This window comes from Pristiophorus japonicus, chromosome 8 (genome assembly GCF_044704955.1).
Source record: "Pristiophorus japonicus isolate sPriJap1 chromosome 8, sPriJap1.hap1, whole genome shotgun sequence".
Lineage (NCBI taxonomy): Eukaryota > Metazoa > Chordata > Chondrichthyes > Pristiophoridae > Pristiophorus > Pristiophorus japonicus.
Genome location: NC_091984.1, coordinates 234,857,272 through 234,885,022, shown reverse-complemented (window position 1 = coordinate 234,885,022; position 27,751 = coordinate 234,857,272). Strand labels below are relative to the sequence as shown.

Below are 27,751 nucleotides of genomic sequence, written 5' to 3'. Positions count from 1 at the left end.
ACGTTGAGAGGAGATTTGATAGAGGTGTTCAAAATCATGAGGGGTCTGGACAGGAGTAGATAGAGAGAAACTGTTCTCACTAGCAGAAGGGTCAAGAGCCAGAAGACACAGATTTAAGGTGATTGGCAAAAGAACCAAAGGCAACATAAGATAAAACTTTTTTTTGCACAGTGAGTGGTTAGGATCTGGAATGCACTGCCTGAGGGGGTGGCGGAGGCAGACTCAATCATCACTTTCAAAAGGGAGTTGGATAAGTACCTGAAAGAAAATGTTTTGCAGGGCAATGGGGAAAGGGCAGGGGAGTGGGACTTGCTGAGGTGCTCTTGCAGAGAGCCGTCACGGGCTCAACGGGCCGAATGGCCTTCTGTGCTGTAACCATTCTATGATTCTAATTCAGCGCCGTATGTCCAGCTAATTCAGTCCTATTTGAGCTTATTGTCTAGATTGTGCTGGAGAGGGACATCGTGTGTTCACTGTTAGTTAGACTTGTGCATGCACGTTTAAATTTCCATAAAAAGTTGCTGGAAATGTGAGCCAATAACGGCGCAGCGAGGGCATCTGGGACCTTGGTGAACAACGGGACAAACAGTGTATCTCCTTGAGCATTGAGATTAAAGGATTGAGAAATAAACAGCAGAATGACTAAAGAGGGTGAATTAGTCTGGAATCTTACCAGCCCTGCGTGAGTATGTTAGGAGGCGGGCCTGCTGTCAAAATGACCGTGATTGAAAGCTGGGTGGGGGGGGGGGGGGTAGAAATCCCGCACTGAATCCACCTCCTTATAAGTTTCGAAAGTACCAGAACAAGTCAAAATCAATGTGGCCATTAAGGAAACCGGCTGATGACAAAGTCATCAAATGACTTCATCAGACCCGCTTCCTTTTAATTGGCCGGGAACCTCGCAGGGCAGGCTTATCAAGCCCAATATAGGGAAGAATCTTTTCACAGTGCAGGTTGGAGCCAGGAACGGAGTCGCAACCCACCACCTACCCCCACCCCCCCACCCCGGCCCCCCGATGGCGAAATCATGGCCTTAGAGTGGGTGAATTCAATGTCAAATCAGGCAGAGAGAGAGCGGGAAAGAAAGACTGGATTCAGAGAGAAAAAAAAGACACAGACAGAGAGGGAAAGAAAGAAATAACATTTTAAAATTAGATTTTTAAAATCTCCAACAACAATTTACAACCTGAAGGAATGAGACGCCACACTGTTAATTGTTCACTTTCTGGCCCAGAGAGGCTGACTGGCAGTCATCAACAATTATCACATCGTTAAAAGGGTACTTCCACTGTTCATTACTAGTATTCCGGATGTGAATTTTTGGGGTGGGGGAGAAACCATTGCTGGGAAAGTTTTGGCTATAATGGAACAAGCAGGAGCAGGAGAGGGTGTTTCCCTACTGGTTCCACACTGGTTCTTATGCACAATACTTCGTACAATGAGCTGCTCATCCCAAACCAGCTGGTGTGGAAAGGAGCTATATGAATGTGACTGCCAAGCAATTCCCTATTTGACCTTGAAACCTAGTTTGAGGCTTCTGTTAAGGCTACTGTGTATTGGGCTATAAAAGGCTTTAGAACAGTGACCTGGGAAGACTGACCCCCAGGAGGATAGCAAGATCATCAGTCATCTCATGTCACTGTTCTATAGCTTTTTATAGCCGATTACACAACAGTCTTAACAGAATCCTCAAACTAGGTTTTTAGCTCAAAAAGGTATATGGTGCTGGAAGGCAGAATAAAATCATAAAGGGCAATGACTTCTTTGACCTCCGCTATTACCGTGTAAACTTTTCTATCTGTACTGAAAAACCTCATTTGCCGGTTCAGAGCAGAAAGTGCATTTGTACTGCTGGATGTGTAAGGAAATTGAGTTTAGCTGTAGAGAGGCATTAAAAAAAGTACTAAACATTAAACAAGAGAAAAAAAAAATGTCAGTGGTAAGGATAGGGACTAGAGAGTGTGTTGGACAGATCACCATGGCAGCACCCTGATGAAAAGGCCATTAAAAACAGACTAAAAGAATAGTGAAGTGAAAGTTCATGTGATTCTGGGCAACTTGTGACACAGCTTTAATTGCCAGTGCATGTTGGTGATCACACACTGATTAGACCAGAAGGATGGCCAACGTGGGACATGTAAAATTCAATGTTTTAAGACAAACCATTGGGGATAAAAACAAAAAAGAGCTTTGTTCTGCATCTGGCTGAGCTCTACCAGACTAGGAATATGATAAATGCCGATAATGGATTATAAAAGTGAAATAAGGGTTCCGTTCCCCAGCTACAGCTTCCCTTGTCTTGATGAGCAGAATAAAGTAACACTTATTGCGCCTGCTGTGGAAATAGTTGAAGACCCAAATGAGTGAGCTGTGATTTACAAAAAAAGTTCAAACAATCTGAATAGTTTTCAAGACAGGAGAGAGATTGTGGGCAGAGATTTATTGGGCCAAGTCTATTTGACCAAAGGCCATTCAACACATATAAACAATCAAATTGAGAGTGCATGGATAACAAGTGAAGACCACCAGTCACAACTCTGCTGAATAGGTGAGCGTGGGGGAGTAGAGGCAGTAAAACTTGTGACAGAAGAGTTTGAAAGGTATTTTGGCAAGAGTTTGGCAAAATACTGCCTTCTACAGTGAGAAAATTCAGATTTTAACTGTGACAGGAGACAGATTAAGAAACTATACCTTAATTACTGGAATTGCAAATTTACTGTGTAGACACATGGAAAGTTACTGAGCATTCAGCCAAAGCTTCTCTTCTTCCTGCCCCCCTTTCCCCTCAAAAGATGTTTCTTGCTGCAATGATTGTAGTCCCTCCCTGGTCATCTGCAATACTCCAGGTAAGAGTACTCGTGGGTCTCCTGCACAGGTCACTGACAATGTTACTAAATTATACATGGCCGCAACACAAGTTAACTTATACTCCCAAGTTCCCTTCTTCCACACCCTCCCAGTTGAGAAAAAGGGAGCCAAAAGAATTTGTTTGGCAACTTATTTTTCCAGATTCTGATGATCAAGTGGGTACCATCTTGCACAGCGACTCATGCTATCCTGCACGTAACAAGCGCAAAGCCCGATCCAAAATATTGCAGAAACATATCAAGACAAATGTTTCCCCTATTGTCTTCCCTTGCAAGTTGTTTACAGTCTTGCTTTATTTCTCAGCCAGAAGAGAAGGGATTGTAGCTAGAACCAAAAGTTCTTCTGTGAGCTCAAGCAAAGCAAGCCCTGCATTATGCAAGTTTTCTGCTGGAATAAATGGTGAAACTTCTCAATGTAACAAAAGAACATTGCATGTTCCTCATGGCAACAGTCTACAATCTTAAAAGTCCTACTGGAGAAATAATAAAGTATCATACTTATAACCAAGGCCCTGAATATCATACAGCTCTCTTCAAAGATGCCACTGCTGCCAGCTCACTTGCAGAATACAAAAGTGTTGGGAAATGGGATTTCTTTTTTGATGAGTTCTTGTTCTCACCTAGACCATCTGAGTCAGTTAGCATGCCAAGGGGGATGTGTAACAGATTGGGAAGGGAATCAAAAGCTTAGTCAACTTTTCTCCAAGCAGCCAATTCAAAATTGGGGCCTACATAAGTCTGAGTGCCATTTGCACACTCACCCAGTTGGCACAGCAGAACAAAAATAAGTGGACGAAAAACAACAATAAATGGGAAGAGAGGCAAGAAGAAGAGGAGAACAATTTCGCTACTGAAAATAATATTGCATGGGCTCCCTGTAATATACTGAGCAGAAAAATGAAACTGGTACCTTTGATCACTCACTGCCCCAGAAGGACCACAAACTATGAATGGCCCTTTCAGCATCTTATTGTGGGAAAAGGGATTAAAAATAAGAATTTATTCACTCAAATTTTCTCAACATTTGCGTCGAGGGTGCTCAGTACCTTTATCCAATCATTTATTTCTGTGCTTCCATGAAATAAGATGCATGGTCGAAGTATTATACATATTAATGGAAGCACTTTGTTCAGAGGGTACTTTAACCGAGGCCTCACAGATGACAACTACTTGTTTCAGCTTCTGATAACAACAAAGCCGATCGCTGAGCCACAGTTCAATAGGCTGTACTTTCTGGTATGACACAGAATTTCTATTGATCTCGTAAGTAACTGGTTTCTGAAACGGTGTGGCAAAGCTGATTAAAAATCTTGTTGGTGGCTTCACAACAGTGGCACTTCCTTCCGACTAGGAAGCCTGTTAAGAAAACTAATTATTGAAATTGTCTTTCCCTTGTGGTGTGACCACAAGTAATTGAGACAATCAAGTGTAAAACTCCAGTACTCAAAAATTCACCCTAGCTATTGAGGTCACCTTGACATTATTAGAATCACAGATAAAGCCAAACAAATTAGGAGTCAACGAGGGTCCAAATCAATTATTCACTTAATGATTTTAGTTAGTTTGGGGCCATGAAGTGGGAAGGAGCATGCGAGAGAACAAAAGTATTATTAAATTCAAATCTTCCAGATTAGCCTTAGAAGGGAGCCTGCAGAGCCGATTCCTGATGCTTGGGTCTGTACACCTGTTGGCTTCAGTTATATGATTTGGTTTATAGTATGCTGCCCTGGCATATACAAGATACAAGCTGTAAGTCTGCTGTACCTAGTAAGTGATTATAGACATCAATTAATCTAACAAAAAACTTACATTTGTCAGCAAAACAAAAATAATACATCCATGTAGACAACTCTTTCAAACCATGGATTTTTTTTGACCAATTTGCTCCTCCAACATTACAACAGTGACTACACTCCAAAAGTACTTCCTTGTCTGTAAAGCGCTTTGAGACGTCCGGTGGTCATGAAAGGTACGATATAAATGCAAGTCTTTCTTTCCCTTCCTTAAGCAATAATTCCTCATCGAGTTCCATGGTCACTGGATAACGCTAGATACCGGGCCCAAATTACCACTACGTGAAGCTGGACAGTAAATGCAGCCGACGATCATAGGGCCGAGGGATGTGGAAACTGATCACATCCAGTCACAATCTGTTCTCATCCAATGTCCACAGACATGCACTTCCAGCAAGGTTTGATGGATAGCCATTAGGAGCAGGAAATGTCCCTAACGCAAGGGCACAGAAGTTAACTCTAGTATCTCCACTGGTGCACCAGGTAGCATCAGCAAGCCCAGCATAGAAAATGATTGAAGCTGGTACTATTCTGTCTTCATGGCACAGCTATTCATTCGATAAACTTGCTGAATCATTACTGGGGACTGGTTTGATTCAGTTAATAATGTAGGAGTAAAATGATTGCAGATCCACACTTCATTGTCTAGTGTTCTTTTATTTTCTCTCCTTGCTGCACATTATTCCTTAATCGGGCAATATGGTAATCTGTGCTCAGGCTTCTCCCAGTGATGTGCTCAAGCTGACTTGGAGATATGTGCAAGTGGCATCAGTGGAGAAGGATGGAAGATTTTTTCGCTTCCCCTCCCGCCTCATAGGAAGGCATTATGAATCTGCTCAGCTGTCTTCCCTATCCCCCATCCCATCCCACACGATAGCACAACTCATACAATTAGGAAGTAATTGGAAGAGTTGGGCCTTTACCAGATGCTGACTAGTGGGTACCAACTGTGTATTTCCAGCACTTGTGGTCTTTCTAATGAAGACCTGAACTGAGTTTCATGCTTCCGCTGTCCTGCCTGTGCAGCTCCTGGCCTGCGAGCATCATCGCAGCAGGCCGGGGAGCGGAAGGACCAGCGTGGCAGCCTAGCCCAGCAGTCTGCGCGGCCCACGGCCTGCGAGCACCATCGGAGCAGGCAGGGGAGTGGCAGGAGTAGCGTGGCAGCACACCACTCGAGGGAGCAGCACGTGCTGGAGCAGGAGAGCAAGGGCAGTGAAAAGGGACATCACCAAGGTCCAGGTCGGTGATTGGAGCGTGGGCAGGTACATCAGGAGCGGCAAGGTCGGGGCCAAGGAGCAGCGAGAGACTGTAGAGGGACATGATCGGGGCCCAGGAGAGGCGCGAGTTTGGGGCCCAGGAGAGGCGCGGGCCCAGGGGCAGCACGGGCCAGCCCACACTGCAATATGTGCGCGCACTAGGTCCATGCAGCAGAGCAGGTCTCCAGTCGTCTTGGTTAATCCTTGCTACTGGGCCAAGACCTAGCTCTGTTAAGCCCGTGTGGTGGCTGGTGTGCTACGGTCACCACACGTTAAAAAAATCCAAGCACAGGCATCCTTCACGATTCAGTTCGGGACCTGGAATTTTAGGTCCATCACTGAAACACCTGTGAACTTTTTGAAGTGGAAGCAAGTCATCCTCGATTCGAGGGACTGCCTATGATGATGAATTGGCATTAACACATGCTCCATCACTCCACAGTGGTGCATCGTGGGAGCAACTATACATCATCAAAATTAGATTCCACGCTATATAAAGCAACCCTCAAATTCTAATAAAACTGTGGAAAGTGGCTTGGTATTATATACAGTGGAAACTCCAACAATAATTCTGTGCTGGCAGTTACTGGGATGATATTCTGGTAGAAGGCCATAATAAACTTCCTTACGTTTCATTTACTTCCCCTATTAGCTGAATCACATCAGGAGTGCAATCTCCTAAAACAACGCAGCCAAAGCCATTACTCCAAACCAGTGTGCAGTACTGGTGAAAGACAAGTGTTTGTGTTACCTAGGAGGCATCCAACAGAACTGCGCTTTCTGAAAATGGTGTACAGTTTCAGATGCCTATACAAGCAGTCAGTCAGTGAACGCATTCAAAAAAGATCAAAATCATTTCCCATGGGGATGACAGGAAACAACATTGAATGAACCTTAAATTTGAGACGTTGATAGAAAATACATGTCAGTTCCATCATTTCGAACAAATCTTGGAACAACCAAAAAACTCTGGGAGGCTCTCTAGGTAGAAGTTCTGTAGCATATTTTCAAATAGATTTTGCTACACACCTTGAGATTTCACAGCAGTGCAAAAAATGATGTCAAAATATCACTCTCAACGCCTACTTTTCACTATTCCCTCCACAGATTGCAATGTTTGCAGCCAAGACATTCAGAATATCAATGGAACTTCTGCAAAGTTTTCCTAGTTTTCAAGTCTCTCGCAATAAAATATAAACTTCTAGTGTTTCCAGAGAAATCAAATTCATATTAAAAATTGAGCCATTTCAAGATGAACTCCTAAATTATCACCACTCAATGCAGTAAATTCAGTTTCATCTTTGCTCCAACATTTTTCTATGATTCTATAACATTCTTCTTCCCCCTACCTCGCCTGCTACTTGCATTCTGCACTCTCAATTCCAACTCTGGTATCAATCATCAAATCTTTTAGCAATGGAGGTGCTGTTGTTGTTATGGTCAAAAGACCTCTACCTCGCTGAGACTAAACTAAAACTTCCCGATGTGGCCCCCTATTCCCTTCTGACCTTGCTCATCTCCTTTTCACCATGGACACCCAATCTCTCTGCACCTTCATTCAACAGGACAGGTTCTCTCTGCCTATGTGTCCAGCCAGTGCCGATCCAACACCCTGCTCCACCTGGCTTAACTCGCTCTCACCCTTTTTGCTTGTCATTTTTTTGCAACTTTACTGAAGTGTCTGTCTATATTTCAGTCTCTGGTTCTGATGGAGGGTACATATCCAAAACATCCTAACTCATTTTCTCGCTCTACAGATTGAGTAAACTGTCGTGCATTTCTGCCATTTTCGGTTTCAATTAAAGAAGGTTTATTATTAAAATATCAGATTAAAAAATATTGAAGTTTGAATTAGTTGTATGATTTTTCAGGAGAGAGCCAAGTTTTCTAAATAGACTTGACAGACTACCTTCAGAAGACTATTCAAGGAATCAGTTACATAGCCAGAGTCAGCCAATTGGAGATAACATAACGTGGTGACTACAATTCATTTTTCACAATAAATAATTAACTGCATGATAGATCCATGTCTCAGGTGTGACAGATTGGGAATTTCAGAACTAATAGGTTTTATAAATCATGGCACATGGAAATAGGTGTGAAATCTACTGTGAGTTTGACGTACAAATACAAACAAAACTTTAAATCTATTATAGATGGATATTGATAATGGAAATACCGAACAGCTTTCTAGTAACAATGATTTTTATGCTTCTGAAATGAAGCCATAGTAACATTGTTACTAGTGCAATATTCTCCATACTATAGATTCAAAATAGTTCAGAAAGGTAGGAGGCAAGTAAAATCAGAGTAGTGTCAGGAGTAGTGTCTATGAAAAGTGGCAAATTGCAAATTCATTTACATATCTGGGGCTGTATTTTTCTAATAAAAGCTTTCTAGCATCTTCAAGAGAACCACATGTTATAGCACTATCGAACATATCCCTCATTGAACTTATTTTATTTTCAGCCTTTATTCCCCATTTCTCCTCAAGGCACATGATTGAGTTTGGTTCCGGGGAGTGGTCATCCCACTGCAAGCTAGTGACCCTTACTGACGTTAAACCTCAAGAGCAAATCAGAGAATCCTATAAATTTATGGCACAGAAGGAGGCCATTCAGCTCATAGTGTATGTGTCGTCTGAAAAAGAGCCATCCAGCCCAATCCCACTTTCCAGCTCTTGGTCCATAGCCCTGTAGGTTACGGGACTTCAAGTGCACATCCAAGTACTTTTTAAATGTGATGTGGGTGTCTGCCTCGATCACCCAAACATTGGTAGGCTCCCTCCTGTAAAGGGTAATCAGAAGTGAACCTGATCTACTCCGCCAAACATTCACACAAGTGTATTGCAGGGAAGGCAGGCACTGGATTGCAATCAGGACTAGGGACATGTCGCAGGGAGAATGAGTCCAATTTTAGTAACCCCACTGCTGCACTGGAAGAGTTCAGTTGACGCAGCATACACGGATTCTAACCTTGGCTCCCTTTCTCTATGACTCAGGACCACATCAGACAGGGCCTTTACTTACTGAGCTAGTATGGGAAGCTAGGTAGGTTACATTTTAAAGCAAAATAAAATGATCATTTAGAATGAGAGATGCTGATCAAGTCTACGTTAGCATAAAATTGGCCCAGATGTCAGGGTGCCATGGACTAATGCAATACAGGTTTGTTTCCTTAACCATCTAGGTTTATAATCACTGTTGTACTGCTATGGAGAGGTGCCAAGCAGAGGCCAGGCTTCTTCCATGTAGGATCTGAGAGACAGCAGTCACTAGGCCGTTGTCGTGTCTCCGAGCAGCTAACTGTTCAAAGGCACTGATATCAAACTGCCTGCTTGCTTTGTCACAGGTCATGATGCACTGAAACTTAGAGAGACTGGAGGAAAAAAAAATACAAGGGTTCCTACCAACATCGGGGACAGAACCAATTTAGTTGTCAATTCCATGTAATAATTCATCACAATGTAATTAATCAGACAGCACAGGCCATCCCTACATAGAGACGCTGTAACAAAGTTTACCAAAACACATAAAAGTGCATACACACATAAGAACGTAAGAAATAGGAGCAGGAGTAGGCCATTTGGCCCTTCGAGCCTGTTTCGCCATTGAATAAGATCATGGTTGATCTGATCATGGACTCGGCTCCACTTCCCTGCCCGCTCCTCATAACCCTTTATCGCTCAAAAATCTGTCTATCTCTGTTTTAAATATATTCAATGACCCAGCCTCCACAGCTCTCTAGGGCAGAGTGTTCCATAGGTTTACAAACCTCAGAAGAAATTCCTCCTCATCTCAGTTTTAAATGGGCGCCCCCTTATTCTGAGACTATGTCCCCTAGTTCTAGTCTCCCCTGAGTGGAAATATTCTCTCTGCATCCACCTTGTTACCTTATATGCTTCAATAAGATCATCTCTCATTCTTCTGAACTCCAATGAATATAGGCCCAACCGATCTTCATAGTCAACCCCCTCATCTCCGGAATCAACCTAGTGAATCTTCTCTGAACAGCCTCCAATGCAAGTATATCCATCCTTCCTTAAATATGGAGACCAAAACTGTATGCAGTACTCTAGGTGTGGCCTCACCAATACCCTGTACAGTTGGAGCAGGACTTCTCTGCTTTTATACTCTATCCCCCTTGCAATAATGGGCAACATTCCATTTGCCTTCCTGATTACTTGCTGTACCTGCATACTAACTTTGTATGTTTCATGCACAAGGACCCCCAGGTCCCTCTGTAATGTAGCACTTTGCAATTTTTATCCATTTAAATTATAATTTGCTTTTCTATTATTTCTGCCAAAGTGGATAACCTCACATTTTCCCACATTATACTCCATCAGCCAAATTTTTTCCCACTCACTTAGCCTGTCCCCATTGCAGATTTTTTGTGTCCTCCTCACAATTTGCTTTCCCACCCATCTTTGTATCATCAGTAAACTTGGCTACATTACACTCGGTCCCTTCATCCAAGTCATTAATATAGACTGTAAATAGTTGAGGCCCCAGCACCGATCCCTGCGGCACCCTACTAGTCACTGTTTGCCAACCAGAAAATTACCCATTTATCTCGACTCTCTGTTTTCTGTTAGTTAGCCAATCTTCTCTTCATAAGAACATAAGAAGATAAGAACATAAGAATTAGGAACAGGAGCAGGCCATCGAGCCCCTCGAGCCTGCTCCGCCATTCAAAAAGATCATGGCTGACCTGGCCGTGGACTCAGCTCCACTTACCCGCCCGCTCCCCATATCCCTTAATTCCCTTATTGGTTAAAAATTTATCTATCTGTGATTTGAACACATTCAATGAGCTAGCCTCAACTGCTTCCCTGGGCAGAGAATTCCACAGATTCACAACCCTCTGGGAGAAGAAATTCCTTCTCAACTCGGTTTTAAATTGGCTCCCCCGTATTTTGAGCCTAGTTCTCGTCTCCCCGACTAGTGGAAACAACCTCTCTGCCTCTAGCTTGTCTATCCCTTTCATTATTTTAAATTTTTCTATAAGATCACCCCTCATCCTTCTGAACTCCAACGAGTAAAGACCCAGTCTACTCAATCTATCATCATAAGGTAACCCCCTCATCTCCGGAATCAGCCTAGTGAATCGTCTCTGTACCCCCTCCAAGGCTAGTATATCCTTCCTTAAGTAAGGTGACCAAAACTGATGCTAATATATTACCCCCAACCTCGTGAACTTTTATCTTGTGCAGTAATCTTTTATGTCGCACCTTATCGAATGCCTTCTGGAAATCCAAATACATCACATTCACTGGTTCCCCTTTATCCACCCTCCTCAAAGAACTCCAGCAAATTTGTCAAACATGATTTCCCTTTCATAAAACCATACTGACTCTGCTTGATTGAATTATGCTTTTCCAAATGTCCTGCTACTGCGTCCTTAATAATGGACTCCAGCATTTTCCACCATGACAGATGTTAAGTTAACTGTTCTATAGTTTCCTGCTTTTTGTCTGCCTCCTTTTTTTTTTAAAAATAGGGGCGTTACATTTGCAGTTTTCCAATCCGCTGGGACTGCCCCAGAATCCAGGGAATTTTGGCAGATTACAACCAATGCATCCACTATCTCTGCAGCCATTTCTTTACAAACCTAGGATGCAAGCCATCTGGTCTAGGGGACTTGTTCGCTTTAGGCCCATTATTTTACCAAGTACTATTTCTTTAGTGATAGTGATTGTATTAAGTTGCTCCCTCCCTATCCACTATTGGGATGTTTTTAGTGTCTTCGACTGTGAAGACAGATAAAAATTTGTTCAACGTCTCTGCCATTTCCCTGTTCTCCATTATTAATTCCCCAGTCTCAACCTCTAGCAGACCAACATTTACTTTAGCCACTCTTTTCCTTTTTATGTACCTGTAGAAACTCTTACTATCTATTTTTATATTTCGTATTAGTTTACTTTCATAATCTATCTTCCCTCCATCATTTTTTTTAGTCGTTCTTTGCTGGCTTTTAAAAGTTTCCCAATACTCTGGCCTCCCACTAGCCTTGGCCACATTGTATGCCCTTGTTTTCAATTTGATACCATCCCTTATTTCCTTAGTTAGCCATAGATGGTTATCCATTCTTTTACAGTGTTTCCTTCTCATTGGGATATATTTTGTTGCGAGTTATGAAATATCTCCTTAAGTGTCTGCCACTGCTCATCAACCGTCCCATACTTTAATCTATTTTCCCAGTCCACTTTAGCCAACACTGCCTTTCTACCTTTATTTAAGCTAAGGACACTGGTTTGAGATCCAGCTTTCTCACCCTCCAACTGACTTTGAAATTCAACCAGGTTATGGTCACTCATTCCTAGAGGATCCTTTACTAGGAGATCATTTATTAATTCTGTCTCATTACACAGTACCAGATCTAAGGTAGCCTGCTCCCTGGTTGGTTCTGCAACGTACTGTTCAAGGAAACTATCCCGGATACACTTTATGAACTCTTCCTCAAGGCTACCCTGGCCAATTTGCTTTGTCCAATCAAGATGAAGGTTAAAATTGCCTATGATTATTGCAATTCCTTTTTTACAAGCCTCCATTATTTATTGATGCATACTCCGTCCAACAGTATAGCTACTGTTAGGGAGCCTATAGACTATGCCCACCAGTGACTTTTTCCCTTTATTATTCCTTATCTCCACCCAAACTGATTCAACATCTTGATCTTCTGAGCCAATATCGTTTCTCACTAACGCACTGATCTCATCCTTTATTAACCCCACCTCCTTTTCATTTCTGTCTATCCTTCCGAATTGTCAAATACCACTGAATATTTAAACCCCAGTCTTGGTCACCTTGCAACCACGTCTCTGTAATGGCTATCAGATCATACCTATTTATATCTATTTGTGCTAGTTTGTTATGAATGCTGCGTGCATTCAGATAAAGAGCTTTTAAATTTGTTTTTTTACCATTTTTTACTGCTTTGACCCCACTTTCTGATTCACCTTTATGTTTATGCATTCTGTCCCTTCCTGGCATGCTCTGATTTTCATTTCCCCCAGTGCTACCCTGTTCTATTACCTGCTCCTTATTCTTTGACTTTTTAAATGTTCGCATATTGTTCCATAAGTTAAGGGACTGTCGTGGATATTCTCTTGGGTGCAGCGAAGCTGGTCAATTCTGTAAGCAGTCAGAGCACATTATGTTTAGTAGTGCACTCACACGGCCCAATTTCCAATTATATGATAGTATAACCCAGGGGTGTAACAATAAGACACCTTGTGGTTTGAACTGGATATTGTGCCTTTGCACATTCTACAATCTTGAAGGTGGACTGAGTAATGCTTGGTAAGATGAGTTCAGAGACAAATTGTTAAGTTGCTTTATTTCACAAACAGCAAGTGAACTTGGAAAACAACAGTCAAAGCAAATTGCACTTATTTAGCTCAATCTCACTGCTCTCCTCAAAAACATTGGAAGAAATAAAATGAAGCCCCGACTTACTTGGATTTTGCCTTACCTTCCTTTCAGACTAAATCTAACTGTAAAAATTGATCTGCATTTTTAGATTCTAGGTTCAGATCAAGGGCTGTGCTTCATAAACCAGTGTTCATAATCTGTCCCTAATTGTGATCCCAGGAGGCAGAGGGGTGGTGTACCCAATACCTTCCCGAACAAAGATTTACCAACAGGCCTGTCAACCAAACCATCTATCTCCCTCCCAAGAATATATCCTCTGCAGACACTGCTTGTCGTGCCACATGAATAGAATCAAAACTCACCACGATGGCCACCCGAGACAAGATGACAAATCGCATAACTTCGCTGATCATTATGGCTTTTCTGGCTTAAATACACATTCTCCAGTGGCCTTTCTTTTTAAACATATTTGAATTCACTTTATTTTAAACCACAACCCTTAGACATATTTCAATCTCAAAATCCTTTTTAAGAAGAAAAATGATTTTAAAAATCCCAAAACATGACAAAGAGCATAGGGTCCTTCCTACTTGGGAATGTCATTGCAACGTTCATCAAAACACACATACATACATACAGATATATAAAAAAACAAAGGCAAAAAAGGTCCTCTCCTTGCATGCCACACACCACTCCCTGCAGGTCAGGTTGTTCCAATCTCCATCTATATGGGTCACCAATTGGTTAACAGAAAGTGTGGAAAAGCTGCCCAGTATTCTTTGTCCATCAACTTTCCCTCATTCTGGGACCTGGCTGGCACCCTCTCCAAACAGTCCCGAGTGGGGATCACAGGAGCCAAACTGCATCCTATTTAACTGCACCTCAGTCTCGCTGAACCTATGCATTACATCAACACTATGAACTCATCTGAATTATTTATTGCAATCCAATAACCCCACTCCCCCTCTAATTTTGTCCAAGTCCAACAATATATCCCCTTCCCAAAGAGAAAAGACAAAATAACAATTCCTGTAAAAATTCAACAGGTGATGTTCAGGGGCTTGATTCTAATCATCAAGCACAAGATGGCATATCTCCTTCAGTTTGAATGGAATACACCAATTAAGGTCAGATTTATTCAACTCTTGATCTATGTAGGATATTATCCAGTGTTCTTCAATATAAATATGGAATAATATTTCACAACTATGATTTGCCATCATCGAATGCGCTGAATCTGTGTGTGTGTGTGTGTGTGTGTGTGTGTGTGTGTGTGTGTGTGTGGAGGGGGGGCACGAGCAGAGGAGGAGGAGAATTTACTTGTCCTGTGTGTTTAGTCTGTTTAACTTGCATAATCATATACTGTCAACGGAATCATAACAACTGAGCATAACTGTGATCTTGCACACCAAAGCAAGCTTCAAGCATTTGGCAACTGTCCTATACCACACTATGGCCCCAAGTTTCCACATGATTTGCTCCTGATTTTTTAGGAGCAACTGGTGTAGAACGGAGTATCTTAGAAATCGGAATTCTCCACATTTAGTTTGCTCCAGTTCTAGTCAGGTAGAACAGTTTCACTTTGGAACAGAATTTTTTTTTCCAAAAGGGGGCGTGTCCGGCCACTTACGCCTGATTTCAAAGTTTCGTGAGTGAAAACTTACTCCAAACTAACTTAGAATGGAGTAAGTGAAGATTTTTGTATGCTCGAAAAAAACCTTGTTTACACTTTAGAAAATCAGGCGTAGGTTACAAATCAGGCATAGGGAATGGTGGGGGTGGGGGGGGTGTTTAAAGGGAAGATTACAAACATTAAACACTTCAGTTTTACAAATAAAGAGCCATCATCAATAATAAATGATAAATACATCAATAAATTAACCAATAAATCAATCAAAAAAAATTAATAAGAAATAATTTTTTTTTTAAAAATCAATAAATAAAACATTTTCTACTTACCGACTGCAGCACCGGGAGCCCTCCAACAGCGTGCTGGGATGCCCCCCTCAGTGTGTCTCTGTCAGTGTCTGTGTTTCTGACAGCGAGGGGAGGGGGATGGGGGAGACGGGGGGAGGGGGATGGGGGAGAGGGATGGGGGAGACGGGGGGAGGGAGGGATGGGGGAGAAGGGGGGAGGGAGAAGGGGGGAGAAGGGGGGAGGGATGGGGGAGAAGGGGGGAGGGATGGGGGAGAAGGGGGGAGGGATGGGGGAGAAATGGGGAGGGATGGGGGAGAAGGGGGGAGGGATGGAGAAGAAGGGGGGAGGGATGGGGGGAGAGGAGATTGGGGGGGAGAGAAGGAGATTTGGGGGGGAGGAGAAGGAGATTGGGGGGGAGAAGGAGATTGGGGGGGGGGAGAAGGAGATTGGGGGGGGGGAGGAGGAGATTGGGGGGGGGGAGGAGGAGATTGGGGGGGGGGAGGAGGAGATTGGGGGGGGAGGAGGAGGAGATTGGGGGGGGAGGAGGAGGAGATTGGGGGGGGAGGAGGAGGAGATTGGGGGGGGAGGAGGAGGAGATTGGGGGGGGAGGAGGAGATTGGGGGGGGGGGAGAGGAGGAGGAGATTGGGGGGGGGGAGAGGAGGAGATTGGGGGGGGGAGGAGGAGATTGGGGGGGGGGAGGAGATTGGGGGGGGGGAGGAGGAGATTGGGGGGGGGGGGAGGAGGAGATTGGGGGGGGGGAGGAGGAGATTGGGGGGGGGGGGAGGAGGAGATTGGGGGGGGGGGGGGAGGAGGAGATTGGGGGGGGGGAAGAGACGGAGATTGGGGGGGGGCGCGAAGAGAAGGAGATTGGGGGGGGGGGGCGAAGAGAAGGAGATTGGGGGGGGGAGGTGAGAAGGAGATTGTGGGGGGGGGGGGGAAGAGACGGAGATTGGGGGGGGGGCGAAGAGAAGGAGATTGGGGGGGCGAAGAGAAGGAGATTGGGGGGGGGCGAAGAGAAGGAGATTGGGGGGGGGCGAAGAGAAGGAGATTGGGGGGGGGAGGGGAGAAGGAGATTGTGGGGGGGGGGGAAAGGAGATTGTGGGGGGGGGGAAAGGAGATTGGGGGGGGGGGGGAGAAAGGAAATTGGGGGGGGGGGGAAGGAGATTGGGGGGGGGAAGGAGAAGGGGGAGGGAGGCTGAATGGGCCGGGCCTGAGACTTCGGGCAGGGCCCGTCCCCAGCACCAGATTTACAGGTAGGTGGCGTTGGGTCGGGTCGGGGGGGACGGATGGACGGATGGACAGAGGGAGGTCATGTTGGATCCAGTCCGGAGGCGGGGGGAGCGGGTATCGCGTCCGGTCCGGGGGCGGGGGAGCGGGTGTCGGGTCCGGTCCGGGGGCGGGAAGCGGGAATCGAGTCAGGTCGGGAGGAAGCAGGAGCTGGCCGTGGGAGGAGCCTTATTCACGCAGCCCCAGTGAGGCCATTGGGCCAGGGCTAGGGGCTGCGTGCTTCGGGCCCCGCCCACACAGTTCCGGGTGCCTGGAGCTACTGCACTTGCGTGCCCACTGTACAGCCCACGGCACAGGGTCCTAGCGCCGCCCCCTACAGCTCCTGCTGTGCTGCGCCGAGGGCCAGAGGACCTGCAGGGAGGTGGAGAATATGGAGGTTTTTTTTAGGCGCACCTTGTGGCGCGAAAAACGGGTGTCCAGGTCGGGACTGCGCCGTTCTAGGCACGGCTCAAAACTTGGGTCCATAGTCAGGAAAATCAGACTGTGAATCTCCTAATTAGCACGTGAACAAAAGCAGCATTAATGTATTTTGGCACAAAGGAGCAATTGGTTTAGTTTACCAAAGACATATCTACTACAACAATCGAGTACACATTATAAAATCATTCAGGAAGCATGCATGATTTAATGATTTAATGGTGATGTAATTATTTTGGTGTGTTTAACCTTTCAAGAACAGCACTTCCTGAAGACATTCTCTGCAGAACAGTTATTCCTCATTCTTCAGCAATGATGCATTATTGCAGATTTTAAAAAGAGTTGTGCCAAAAGGAAAGGTTTCCTCACTTGTTTTCCACTGCAACACTATGGCCCCAAGTTTCCACATGCGGCGAAAAAGGCGCCCCTCAGATCTGGGCGCTTGTTTTTCGCGCCGAAAACGGCGCCTGAAAAAAAACGCGGTATTCTCGAGCTCCTTGCAGCTCGATGTCTGCTTGGCGCGGCGCACAGGGGGCGGAGCCTACCACTCGCGCCGATTTTGTAAGTAGGAGGGGGCGGGTACAATTTAAATGAGTTTATTTGATGCCGGCAACCCTGCGCGTGCGCGTTGGAGCGTTCGCGCACGCGCAGTCTGAAGTAAACATTGGCACTCGGCCATTTTTAAAAGTGCTGCAGAAAAAGTGAAAATTTGTTTATTGAACCCTTTGTCAAGGCTTGCATTTTAATTTTCTTGATATTTCTGTGTGTGAGGGAGTGCTTTTAGGAGTGCTTTTAGCAGTACTGCTGAATAAATCACCTGCTGAATTAATGTTGGCTCTTTAACCAGTGTTACTGCAGCAACTGTGCATTTTAATTCAGCCTTTACAACTCGTTACCGTTTCAATCTCCACCACTCATTCTGTAATTAAAGATAGACTGTGAGAAACGGGACACATGCACTTGTTTGAGACTATTCAAATTCTTTGTAGCTATTCAATTTTTAAAATTTTTTAATAAAACCACATTGCCCTTCCATGATCAGCACTGAGGCTGCTTGCTGCTTCTTGCCCCTGCCGTCGGGACCGACGCCACACCGCTGCTTGAAAGGCCTGCCTGAAGCACTTTCACACAGGTAGGAATATGGTTTATTTAATCTTTTCTTTGCTTATAAATTTTTATTCAGGTTGGATTTATTTGTATAATATTTGTATAAGTATAACTAAGGATTGATTGTAGAATTTAATGACTTCCCTTCCCCCTTCCCCCCCCTCCCCCCCCCACCCCCACCTCGTTCCCGACGCCTAATTTGTAACCTGCGCCTGATTTTTTAAATGTGTAGACAAGGTTTTTTCAAGTGTACAAAAATCTTCACTTGCACCATTCTAAGTTAGTTTGGAGTACGTTTTCACTGTGGAAACTTTCAAATCAGGCGTCAGTGGCCGGACACGCCCCCTTTTGGGAAAAAAATTCTGTTCCAAAATGAAACTGTTCTACCTGACTAGAACTGCAGAAAACTTAAATGTGGAGAATTCCGATTTCTAAGATACTCCGTTCTCCACCAGTTGCTCCTAAAAATCAGGAGCAAATCATGTGGAAACTTGGGGCCTATATGTTATCTTGAGATATCAAAATGTCAAGTAAGAACCAAGTACACAACAGTCGACAGAGAAAGAAAGACTTGGATTTCAGGATGTCCCAAAGCGCTTTACAGCCAATGAAGTACTTTTTGAAGTGTAGCCACTGTCGTAATGTAGGAAACGCGGCAGCCAATTTGCGCACAGCAAGGTCCCATAAACAGGAATGTGAAAATGATTAGATCATCTATTTTTGTTAAGTTGATTGAGATACAAATATTGGCCAGGACACCAGGGATAATATACAATATACATTAATGATTTAGACGAAGGAATTGAATGTAATATCTCCAAGTTTGCAGATGACACTAAGCTGGGTGGCGGTGTGAGCTGTGAGGAGGATGCCAAGAGGCTGCAAGGAAACTTGGACAGGTTAGGTGAGTGGGCAAATGCATGGCAGATGCAGTATAATGTGGATAAATGTGAGGTTATTCACTTTGGGGGCAAAAACAGGAAGGCAGAATATCTGAATGGTGACAGATTAGGAAAAGGGGAGGTGCAACGAGACCTGGATGTCATGGTACATCAGTCATTGAAAGTAGGCATGTGGGTACAGCAGCGGTGAAGGCGGCAAATGGCATGTTGGCCTTCATAGCGAGAGGATTTGAGTATAGGAGCAGGGAGGTCTTACTGCAGTTGTTCAGGGTCTTGTTGAGGCCACACCTTGAATATTGTGTACAGTTTTGGTCTCCTAATCTGAGGAAGGACATTCTTGCTATTAAGGGAGTGCAGCGAAGGTTCACCGGACTGATTCCTGGGATGGCAGGACTGATATAAGAAAGACTGCATCGACTAGGCTTATATTCACTGGAATTTAGAAGAATGAGAGGGGATCGCATTGAAACATAAAATTCTGACAGGATTGGACAGGTTAGATGCAGGAAGAGTGTTCCCGATGTTGGGTAAGTCCAGAACCAGGGGTCACAGGCTAAGGATAAGGGGTAAGCCATTTAGGACCACGATGAGGAGAAACTTCTTCACTCAGAGAATTGTGAACCTGTGAAATTCTCCACCACAGAAAGTTGTTGAGGCTAGTTTGTTAGATATATTCAAAAAGGAGTTAGATGTGGCCCTTACGGCTAAAGGGATCAAGGGGTATGGAGAGAAAGCAGGAATGGAGTACTGAAGTTGCATGATCAGCCATGATCATATTGAATGGTGGTGCAGACCAAGGGCCGAATGGCCTACTCCTGTACCTATTTTTTATATTTCTATAACTCCCCTGCTCTTCTTCGAAATAGTGCCATGGGATCTTTTGTCCAACTGAGAAAGCAGACGAGGCCTCGGTTTAACGTCCCATCTGAAAGACAACACTTCTGATAATACAGCACTCCCTCAGTACTATATTGGAGTGTCAGGCTCGATTGTGTGCTCAGGTCTCTGGAGTGGAATTATGAACCCACAACCTTTTGACTCAGAGGCAAGAATGCTACCCACTGAGCCTCGACTGACATACAAGGATAATTCATGGTAGTTAATGTGCATGTCTTATTTCTACGACTTTTAGCGAAAATGATAAACTAGAATCCAGCCCAATATTTTAATGGGTAAATGGATCACAGTGTGCTACTGAGCCAGAGAGACCACAAAGGTCTCTTGGGTTTAATCCTCGGTTGGTGCTGATTTAAGATCGCAGCAGCAGCTGTTGGAGCACCTCAACTGAAACTCACTGCTGATTTTATTTGGGCGTTGGGGGTCAAAGAAAAGCAACCACAATATTATCAAATGGCATTTGTGGTTCACTGAAAACAAAGTGGGGGTGGTTTTTATGTTGATGGGGTGCAACTGATGGGAGATGTGTAGTATAGTGTCTGGAGAAAGAGTCAGACTGAACACTGTGAACTCAAAGTAAAGTGTGACCTTAGTCTTTTATTGCAGGTCTCCAGAGTGCCTCTCCAACCTGTGAAGCCTTCTTAAGTACCTGTGCTCCCAAGGGATTATGGGATCTCTTGGGACTCCGGGGGATGAGCCCTCTGGTGGCTGTACAGAGTAAATACAAGTCCACATATATAACATGTAGGGTGGGAGATCCCTCTGTCAGCTGCACCGCACATTGGTAATTGATGACATCTTGTGTCTCTATGAACATACCATTAAATTAGCCTGTTTCAGGAAAGCAAATACAGGAAATCGATCTCCTACATTTTCACTGGTTGAATTGGGGCTCCTCGTCCCTCAGCATGTGCCAGCATTAACTACGCACAACTGTAAAGTAGAAGAGGAAGAGTGAAGCTCATAACCAGAATTGTGAAAATAGGTACCTTTTCAGGAATGGGGGGGGGGGTTGTGGTCATAGAACATAGAAATTTACAGCGCAGGAGGCCATTCCAGCCCATCATGTCCACGCTGGCCGACAAAGAGCCAAACGGCCCTTGGTCAGCAGCCCTAAAGGTTACATATAAACCTATGAACAATGAAGGAAAGGCAAAGAGCACCAAGCCTAACCAGTCCTCCTCACCCCAACTGCGACACCCCTTATACTGAAACATTCCTACACTCCATCCCAACCGGAGCCATGTGATCTCCTGGGGAGAGGCAAAAACCAGATAAAAACCCAGGGTGGTTGCTATGAACTTCAAGACCCTGTAGTAACAGTCACCCTACAACTCCATGGTATTGGTCTGTCACCAAACTACCTCAAAGGGCATCCTGTTTTGTTTGTTTATTCTATTTATTTCATCTATAAATGCATTCCAAAACAAATATGTTTCAACACAGTGAAATGTTGCTCTCAAATGAATTTTTTTTTTTTTAAAGTGCTACCCTGTACTATATGCTGCTGCAGTTAACAGCACAATGCTTCATTTAAAACAACAGATAAGAATGATGAGCATTTGAGATAGTGACTACCTGCTGAGATTTGCGATTCTTACAGATCTACTCAGAGTTCTCAGACCCTGCCTTATATCTCAACAAGCTGTTCTTTCAAACAGTATTGTGGCTGAGGGCTGAAGACCTGTGCACCAGAACTAGCCACTCCCCTCGCCAAGCTCTTCCATTGCAGCTATAACACCAGCATCTACCTAACAATGTGGATGATTGCACAGGTATGTCCTATTCACAGAAAACAGGACACATGTAACCTAGCCAATTGCCATGCTCCTCACAATCAAGGTGATGGAAGGAATGATCAACAGTGCCATCAAGCAACACCTGCTCACCGACACTCAGTTTAACCACATTTCCAGACCTCGTCACAGCCTCAAACCCAGAAATAAATCTGAATGCTAGAGGAAAAGGTACCTGCCCTTAACATCCAGACAGCATTTGACTGAGTATAGCACCAAGACACCCTACAAAGTAGCAGTCAATGGGGGTCAAGGGAAAACTAGGAAAATGATTCTGAAGACCAATCAGAACATTTTTAAATTAAACATTATAACCCAACTTTCATTTTTAATATGTAAAATTAATAGATAAGCACAGGTTAAGCAATTTTTTTTCTGTGTAATACATCTGTTTAATTGTTTGGAACTTAAGCCACGGTCTGATACAATTTATTATTCAAGCCCACCTTTTGGGCCCAAGTTTCCACAAGAACAAAAACGGGTGCCCCTCCGAGCTGGGCGCCCGTTTTTCGCGCCTAAAAAAAAATCGCGATTCTGGAGCGTTCTGCAGCTCCTTGTCTGCCTAGCGCGGCGTGAAGGGGGGCCGGAGCCTACACTCGCGCCGATTTTGTAAGTGGGAAGGGGCGGGTACTATTTAAATTAGTTTTTTTCCTGCCGGCAACGCTACACGTGCGCGTTGGAGCGTTCGCGCATGCTCAGTGTGAAAAAAACATTGGCACTCGGCCATTTTTGTGGTTCTTTGTAGCTGTTTAGTTTTTAAAATTTTTTTAATAAGAGTACATTGCCATCAGCACAGAGGCTTCTTGTAGCAGTGAGAAGGGTGCAGGAAGCCTCAGAAAGTTGAGGCAGCCGTTTCCCGACGACCTCCGCCTTTTGCCGTCGGGAAATGGCTCCTCAATTTGAGGCTTCCTGCAGCCTTCTCACTTTCCTGCCAGCGGTCTGGAATTCCCTCCCTTCCCCCCCCCCCCCCCGCGTTCAGTCGGCTCCCTCTCTCTTCTCTTCCCCCCCCCCCCCCCGTTCGGTAGGCTCCCTCCCTCCCGCATTCGGTTGGCTTCCCCTCCCCCCCCCCTCCCCCTCCCCTCCCCGCCCCCGTTCGGTCGGCTCCCTCGTTTTGAGAGGCTAGCTGCACCATTCTTCCTGGCTGAAGCACTTTCACACAAGTAGGAAGATGGTTTATTTAATCTTTTCCTTGCTTATAAATGTTTATTCAGGTTGGATTTATTTGTATAATATTTGTATAAGTATAAATAAGGATTGATTGTAGAATTTAATGAGTTCCCTTCCCCCCCCCCCCCCCCCTCCTCGTTCTGGACGCCTGATTTGTAACCTGCGCCTGATTTTTTAATGTGTAGAACTGAAAAAACCTGTTCACTTGCTCCATTCTACTTTAGTTTGGAGTACATTTTCACTGTGGAAACTTTCAAATCAGGCGTCAGTGGCCGGACACGCCCCCTTTTGAAGAAAAAATTCTGTTCCAAAGTAGAACTGTTCTACCCGACTAGAACTGCAGAAAAAAAAATGTGGAGAATTGCAAATTCTAAGATAGTCCGTTCTCCACCAGTTGCTCCTAAAAATCAGGCGCAAATCATGTGGAAACTTGGGCCCTTTGAGTCAGGAAGTTGTGGATTCAAGTCCCACACCAGTGACTTGAGAACATAATCTCAGATGACACTTCAATGCAGTATGAGGGAGTGCAGTACTGCCGAAGGTGCCACCTTTTGGATGATATTAAACAGAGGTCCCTTCTATCTGGTAATTTATCTCATTGCCGTTTGTCAGAACGCAAATTGACTGCAGTGCTTCACAACATTATAATAGTGACTACACTTCAAAACTATTTCATTGGCTTTGGGACATCCTGAGGTAGTGAAGGTGCTATGCAAATGAAAGTTCTTTTGTTTTTGAGGAATCCATGTGGCAGCATGTACTATATCTAGCAAGCTGAAATGTAGTGACCAAGAGTTGTGGGTTCAACCCTTGGGCTCAATATAATTACCGGGATATCAGGCAAGTAACAGCTTGCAGGGAGCTGGTTTCACTTACAGGAATGGCTTGTAACGTTGATTCAGAAACAAATATCTAGTTTAAAGAGTCAAAAATGCAACAGTACATAACGTTATCACCATCCATGCGCAAGCATGTACATGATGCATGTGGAAGTATGTCAGACGTGACTCAGTTGGGAGCACTCTCACCTTGGAGTCAAAAGGTTGTGGGTTCAAGTCGCACTTTAGGGACTCGAGCACAAAATCTAGGCCGTCACTTCCCAGTGCAATGCTGAGGGAGCGCTGCACTGTCGGAGGTGCAGTCTTTTGAATGAGACGTTAAACCGAGGCCCATCTGCTCTCTCAGGTCGAAATAAGAGATTCCATGGCACTGTTTCAGAGAAAAGCAGGGGAGTTATCCCTGGTGTCCCGGGGTCAATACTTATCCCTCAACCAACATCAGTAAAACAGATTATCTGGTCATTATCACATTGTTGTTTGTGGGAGCTTGCTGTGTGCAAATTGGTTACTGCATTTCCTGCATTACATCAGTGGCTATACTTCAAAATTACTTCATTGGCTGTAAAGTGTTTTGGGACATCCTGAGGTCATGAAAGACTGTATAAATGCAAGTCTTCCTTTCACGTTGCAGTGCTGTACCAGAGTGCCCAGAGCACGTGGTCATTATAATTGGATTGGTGCAGCAAACAGTATTGCTCAAAACACCTCAGCAGTAAAGATTCACAGAGAAACAATCCCATAAAAAAACATAATAGAATCCATTAAGGCATAGGTAACAAGCATTTTTCAATCAGACTCTGCCTAACAGCAATAATAACTGCAAATGTCATTTTAAGGGTTAACCTGATGTCCAGGAAAATTACTGTCTCTCTGAGCCGATTAGTTTTCAGCTCACACAATATAATGTTGATACAAGCTCTAATTTTACAATAATAAAGCTGCTCAAATGTAGAACGCATTATTATTATTGTAATATTAACACTGGACTACTAAAATCAGCAGTCTGTGCTCAGTTGATAAATGACAGCTGGGGAAGAAGTTTCGAGGCCCAGGAAATAGTCTTAGCAGCAATGGGTTGTGGGAATGAAGTGGCAAGTAATTCAGTCAAAGCTCACACTCGTTTGCTATGAATTTGAGTTGACAAGAGGGTCAGTGTTAGTTTGGCTGTCACTGCTCATTGGTAGGCTAATAGCCACGCACAACCTACTGGAGGACTGGTAGTTTGCATGGAACCAATATCCCCGCAAGAGTCAGTGCTTTCAGGAATTTTGATTGGTGGGGCGGGTGGGGGGGAGGCAGTTAAAAGAACACAAAATACAAAAATTAATTTCAATGTTTCAATTCTGCCTCCTGTTTTCCCTTTGTCGTATTGATTTTAACATCAATTTTCTTTCTTCCTAATCCAACCTCATTTATTTTGTCTTAACTCCAAAAATTCACTTCCCTTATTGCTTCTTCCCTCTGGCATCCACCAAGCAATTTGTAAGTAAGGTGTTTTTAAAAAAAAATTGTTTTCACTGGGAGATAAACAACTTTAAAGGTTTTACAGCTAATTGAAATCCCGGAACCTAAAGAACAACACAGTTGCAGCACAGATGTGACCCAGGTCAATTTTTGATGAGTCGAGAAGTGTCAAACACAGAAGGGGCCCTGTCAAATGAATACAGTTCTGTGCCCCTTAGAGCACTACAGCACCTCGACAAGCCTGGGTTAAAACCAGAGCAGATTAATTATATAAATGTGTAGAATGTGTGACTGATCTGTTGGTGGTTTCTCATGGGAACGAATATAAATTCTAAACTGATCAAATGCACATTGTTTAAAATAAAAACAAATCAATGAATTTTAACCAATATTCACGTTGGAATTTAATAGAATTATCACACGTGCCTAGGTTGGCACTTTGCTAATTTGTGCCTTCTGTGTATGCATTTTACACATCACACCATTTAGCCAAAGCTGATATCCAAAAGTTCCAAAAGACATAATTTGTATTGTTATTTTTTAACGATCTGGCTTGTTGAATATGCTTTAATTGTCAGTTTTTCCTCTTTGATGGTCACAGGGACGATAATTTGCATCTACATGGTCTGATTTCCCTGATTAAATGAAAAGCAATAACATACTACGTTCTCAAAGCCAATATTTTAAATGAAACATCAAGTGAATGAAGCCTTGTCCTTGCTTAAACTTACATCACTCTGAGCATGTCAATCTTCACACTATTTATCAATTATTAACTACTCAGTACTGAGATACAGTCCGTTCAAATCTAGTACCGTACATGTGATACTATTCTGAATCTCCAGTTGAATGTTTACTCGAACTTCCGAAACTCACACGAATATGTTGACAAAGGAAGTTCTGATCATTTGCTTATCGGACTTGAGCATTACACTTCCCGTGTGGTTTTCTGTTGATTTCCTGCCATACGTTGCCCCAAATTAACACAAAGAAACTTGCGAAATGAATGTCAAGCTACTAAAACAGCCATCTTTTGCCAACCGTGATAACAGATTTTCAGTAAAACAGAGTGCCAGACTGACAGTTTATTCTGTTGGTGGAAAATACAGCAAAAAGGAACTTGAGGGAGTATAACTCAAACCTCATTTAAGTGTAAAGCAACAACAACCACCAGTGCCGGCTGGAATTTGAAAATGTCAAAACGATACAATCGTTGCCTCAAGTCCCTTGCCTTATTGAATTTCATCTACTGTACTACATCTTGAACAAGGAAAATGCACACAGTTTCTTTATGCAAATGTATAGCTTACAATGGTCACTGAGCACAAGTTACAAAGGCAGTCATTATGGAAATTGTGCAACGTGAGGAGAGTGCAACAGCAAGCCAAAAAGTCTTGTCCACTGGAACTTGGCTGGTTCATCTGGGAACAGTTCTAATTTTCACTTGTGTAACCAACTGACATCAGCTTTAACGGCTTAGATATGTCTCAGAATCTCATGGATTGGCAGAACAAACCAAAATTGATCAATATCTCGACCAAGGCTGGTCTCTCTTTACAACTGGAATGAGTACACAAAATGCTAGTTCAGAAGGTACAAGAGAAGGCATTTTGAAATGCCGTGATGTAGATCCCGTACTTCTGTGCAAACTTTGCTATTAAAACCACAGCACTGTCTCCTGGTTACACACACATAAAAGAAAGAGGTACACTTCACAGACCTGTGCAGAGTTCTTCAGTGGAACTTTTTTCTTTGTTCGATCCCTTCCCTGATCTCGTTCTCTGTCCAAGGTACCATTTCCATTCTCGTGCCCATTTTCACTCGGCTCTGCCAACATGCCATTCTCCACCTGCCGTGGTTTCTTCCCAACTTGCTTCTCCCATTTTTCATTTCGTCCTTGTGGTCTCAGTGCAAGGTCCTTCTGAAGACATTTTTAAAAAAGTAATTGAGAAAACAAATCACGGAAGTATTTTTTGTTGCAGGTATCAAAACATTGAATATATGAATGTGTCCCTCCTTCCCACCCCACCCCTCTTTTCTTTAAGTTAATGGTTACCAGGGCACTGTTTCACAGGCATTGGCAACCTTCCAAGACCTTGCCCAAGTGATAACTCTTCATGCATAAACTTAGATGGTATTAGCAAGTCATGTCACCATGGAAGACATCATAGCACACCCTGATTCTGCTGCAGCCAACTTCTAGAACTGTTTTGGAGTAACCATGACATAGTGATAAAGTATTAGAACCCTTGACGATTCCGCCCCATCCCTTCCTACCTGAGGGATGCTGAGGCCACTGTGGCACCATACCACTGTCCTGGCTATGAGATAATTTAGCACACGTCTACCTGGTCCACAGATAAGTACAATATTGGATGTGTATCACCCATTGACCAATCAGGGGCCCTTTAATCCAAGTTTATCAGAAATTTTTGAACAAAATACACTTTTTGAATATATCGTGTTGTAATTAATCACAACGGGTTTGGCATCGATTAACACATTTAAGCTGAGGCATTATGAGATGTTATTGGTTAGGTTGCATGTAAATAGGCTTTGAGATACAGCAAAATTGAACAAACTCAAGTCAGATACTACAACAAGCAAGTCCCCCTCTTCTCAAGCTCTTAGAACGTTGCCTATCTACAAAGGAAAGCTAAATACA

General features: G+C 43.8%; 1 protein-coding gene across 12 annotated transcripts in view; it reads right to left on the bottom strand.

The window, feature by feature from the left end:
- fbrsl1 (fibrosin-like 1) overlaps window positions 1-27,751 on the bottom strand; it is a 908,758-nt gene that overhangs the window by 644,823 nt on the left and 236,184 nt on the right. For 11 of the 12 annotated variants that reach the window (XM_070888104.1, XM_070888109.1, XM_070888105.1 and 8 more), the window contains one exon: window positions 26,807-27,007. In XM_070888104.1, the coding sequence (XP_070744205.1) occupies window positions 26,807-27,007 (201 nt within the window). The remainder of the gene's footprint in view (window positions 1-26,806; window positions 27,008-27,751) is intronic. The other variant, XM_070888106.1, reaches the window with a different exon arrangement.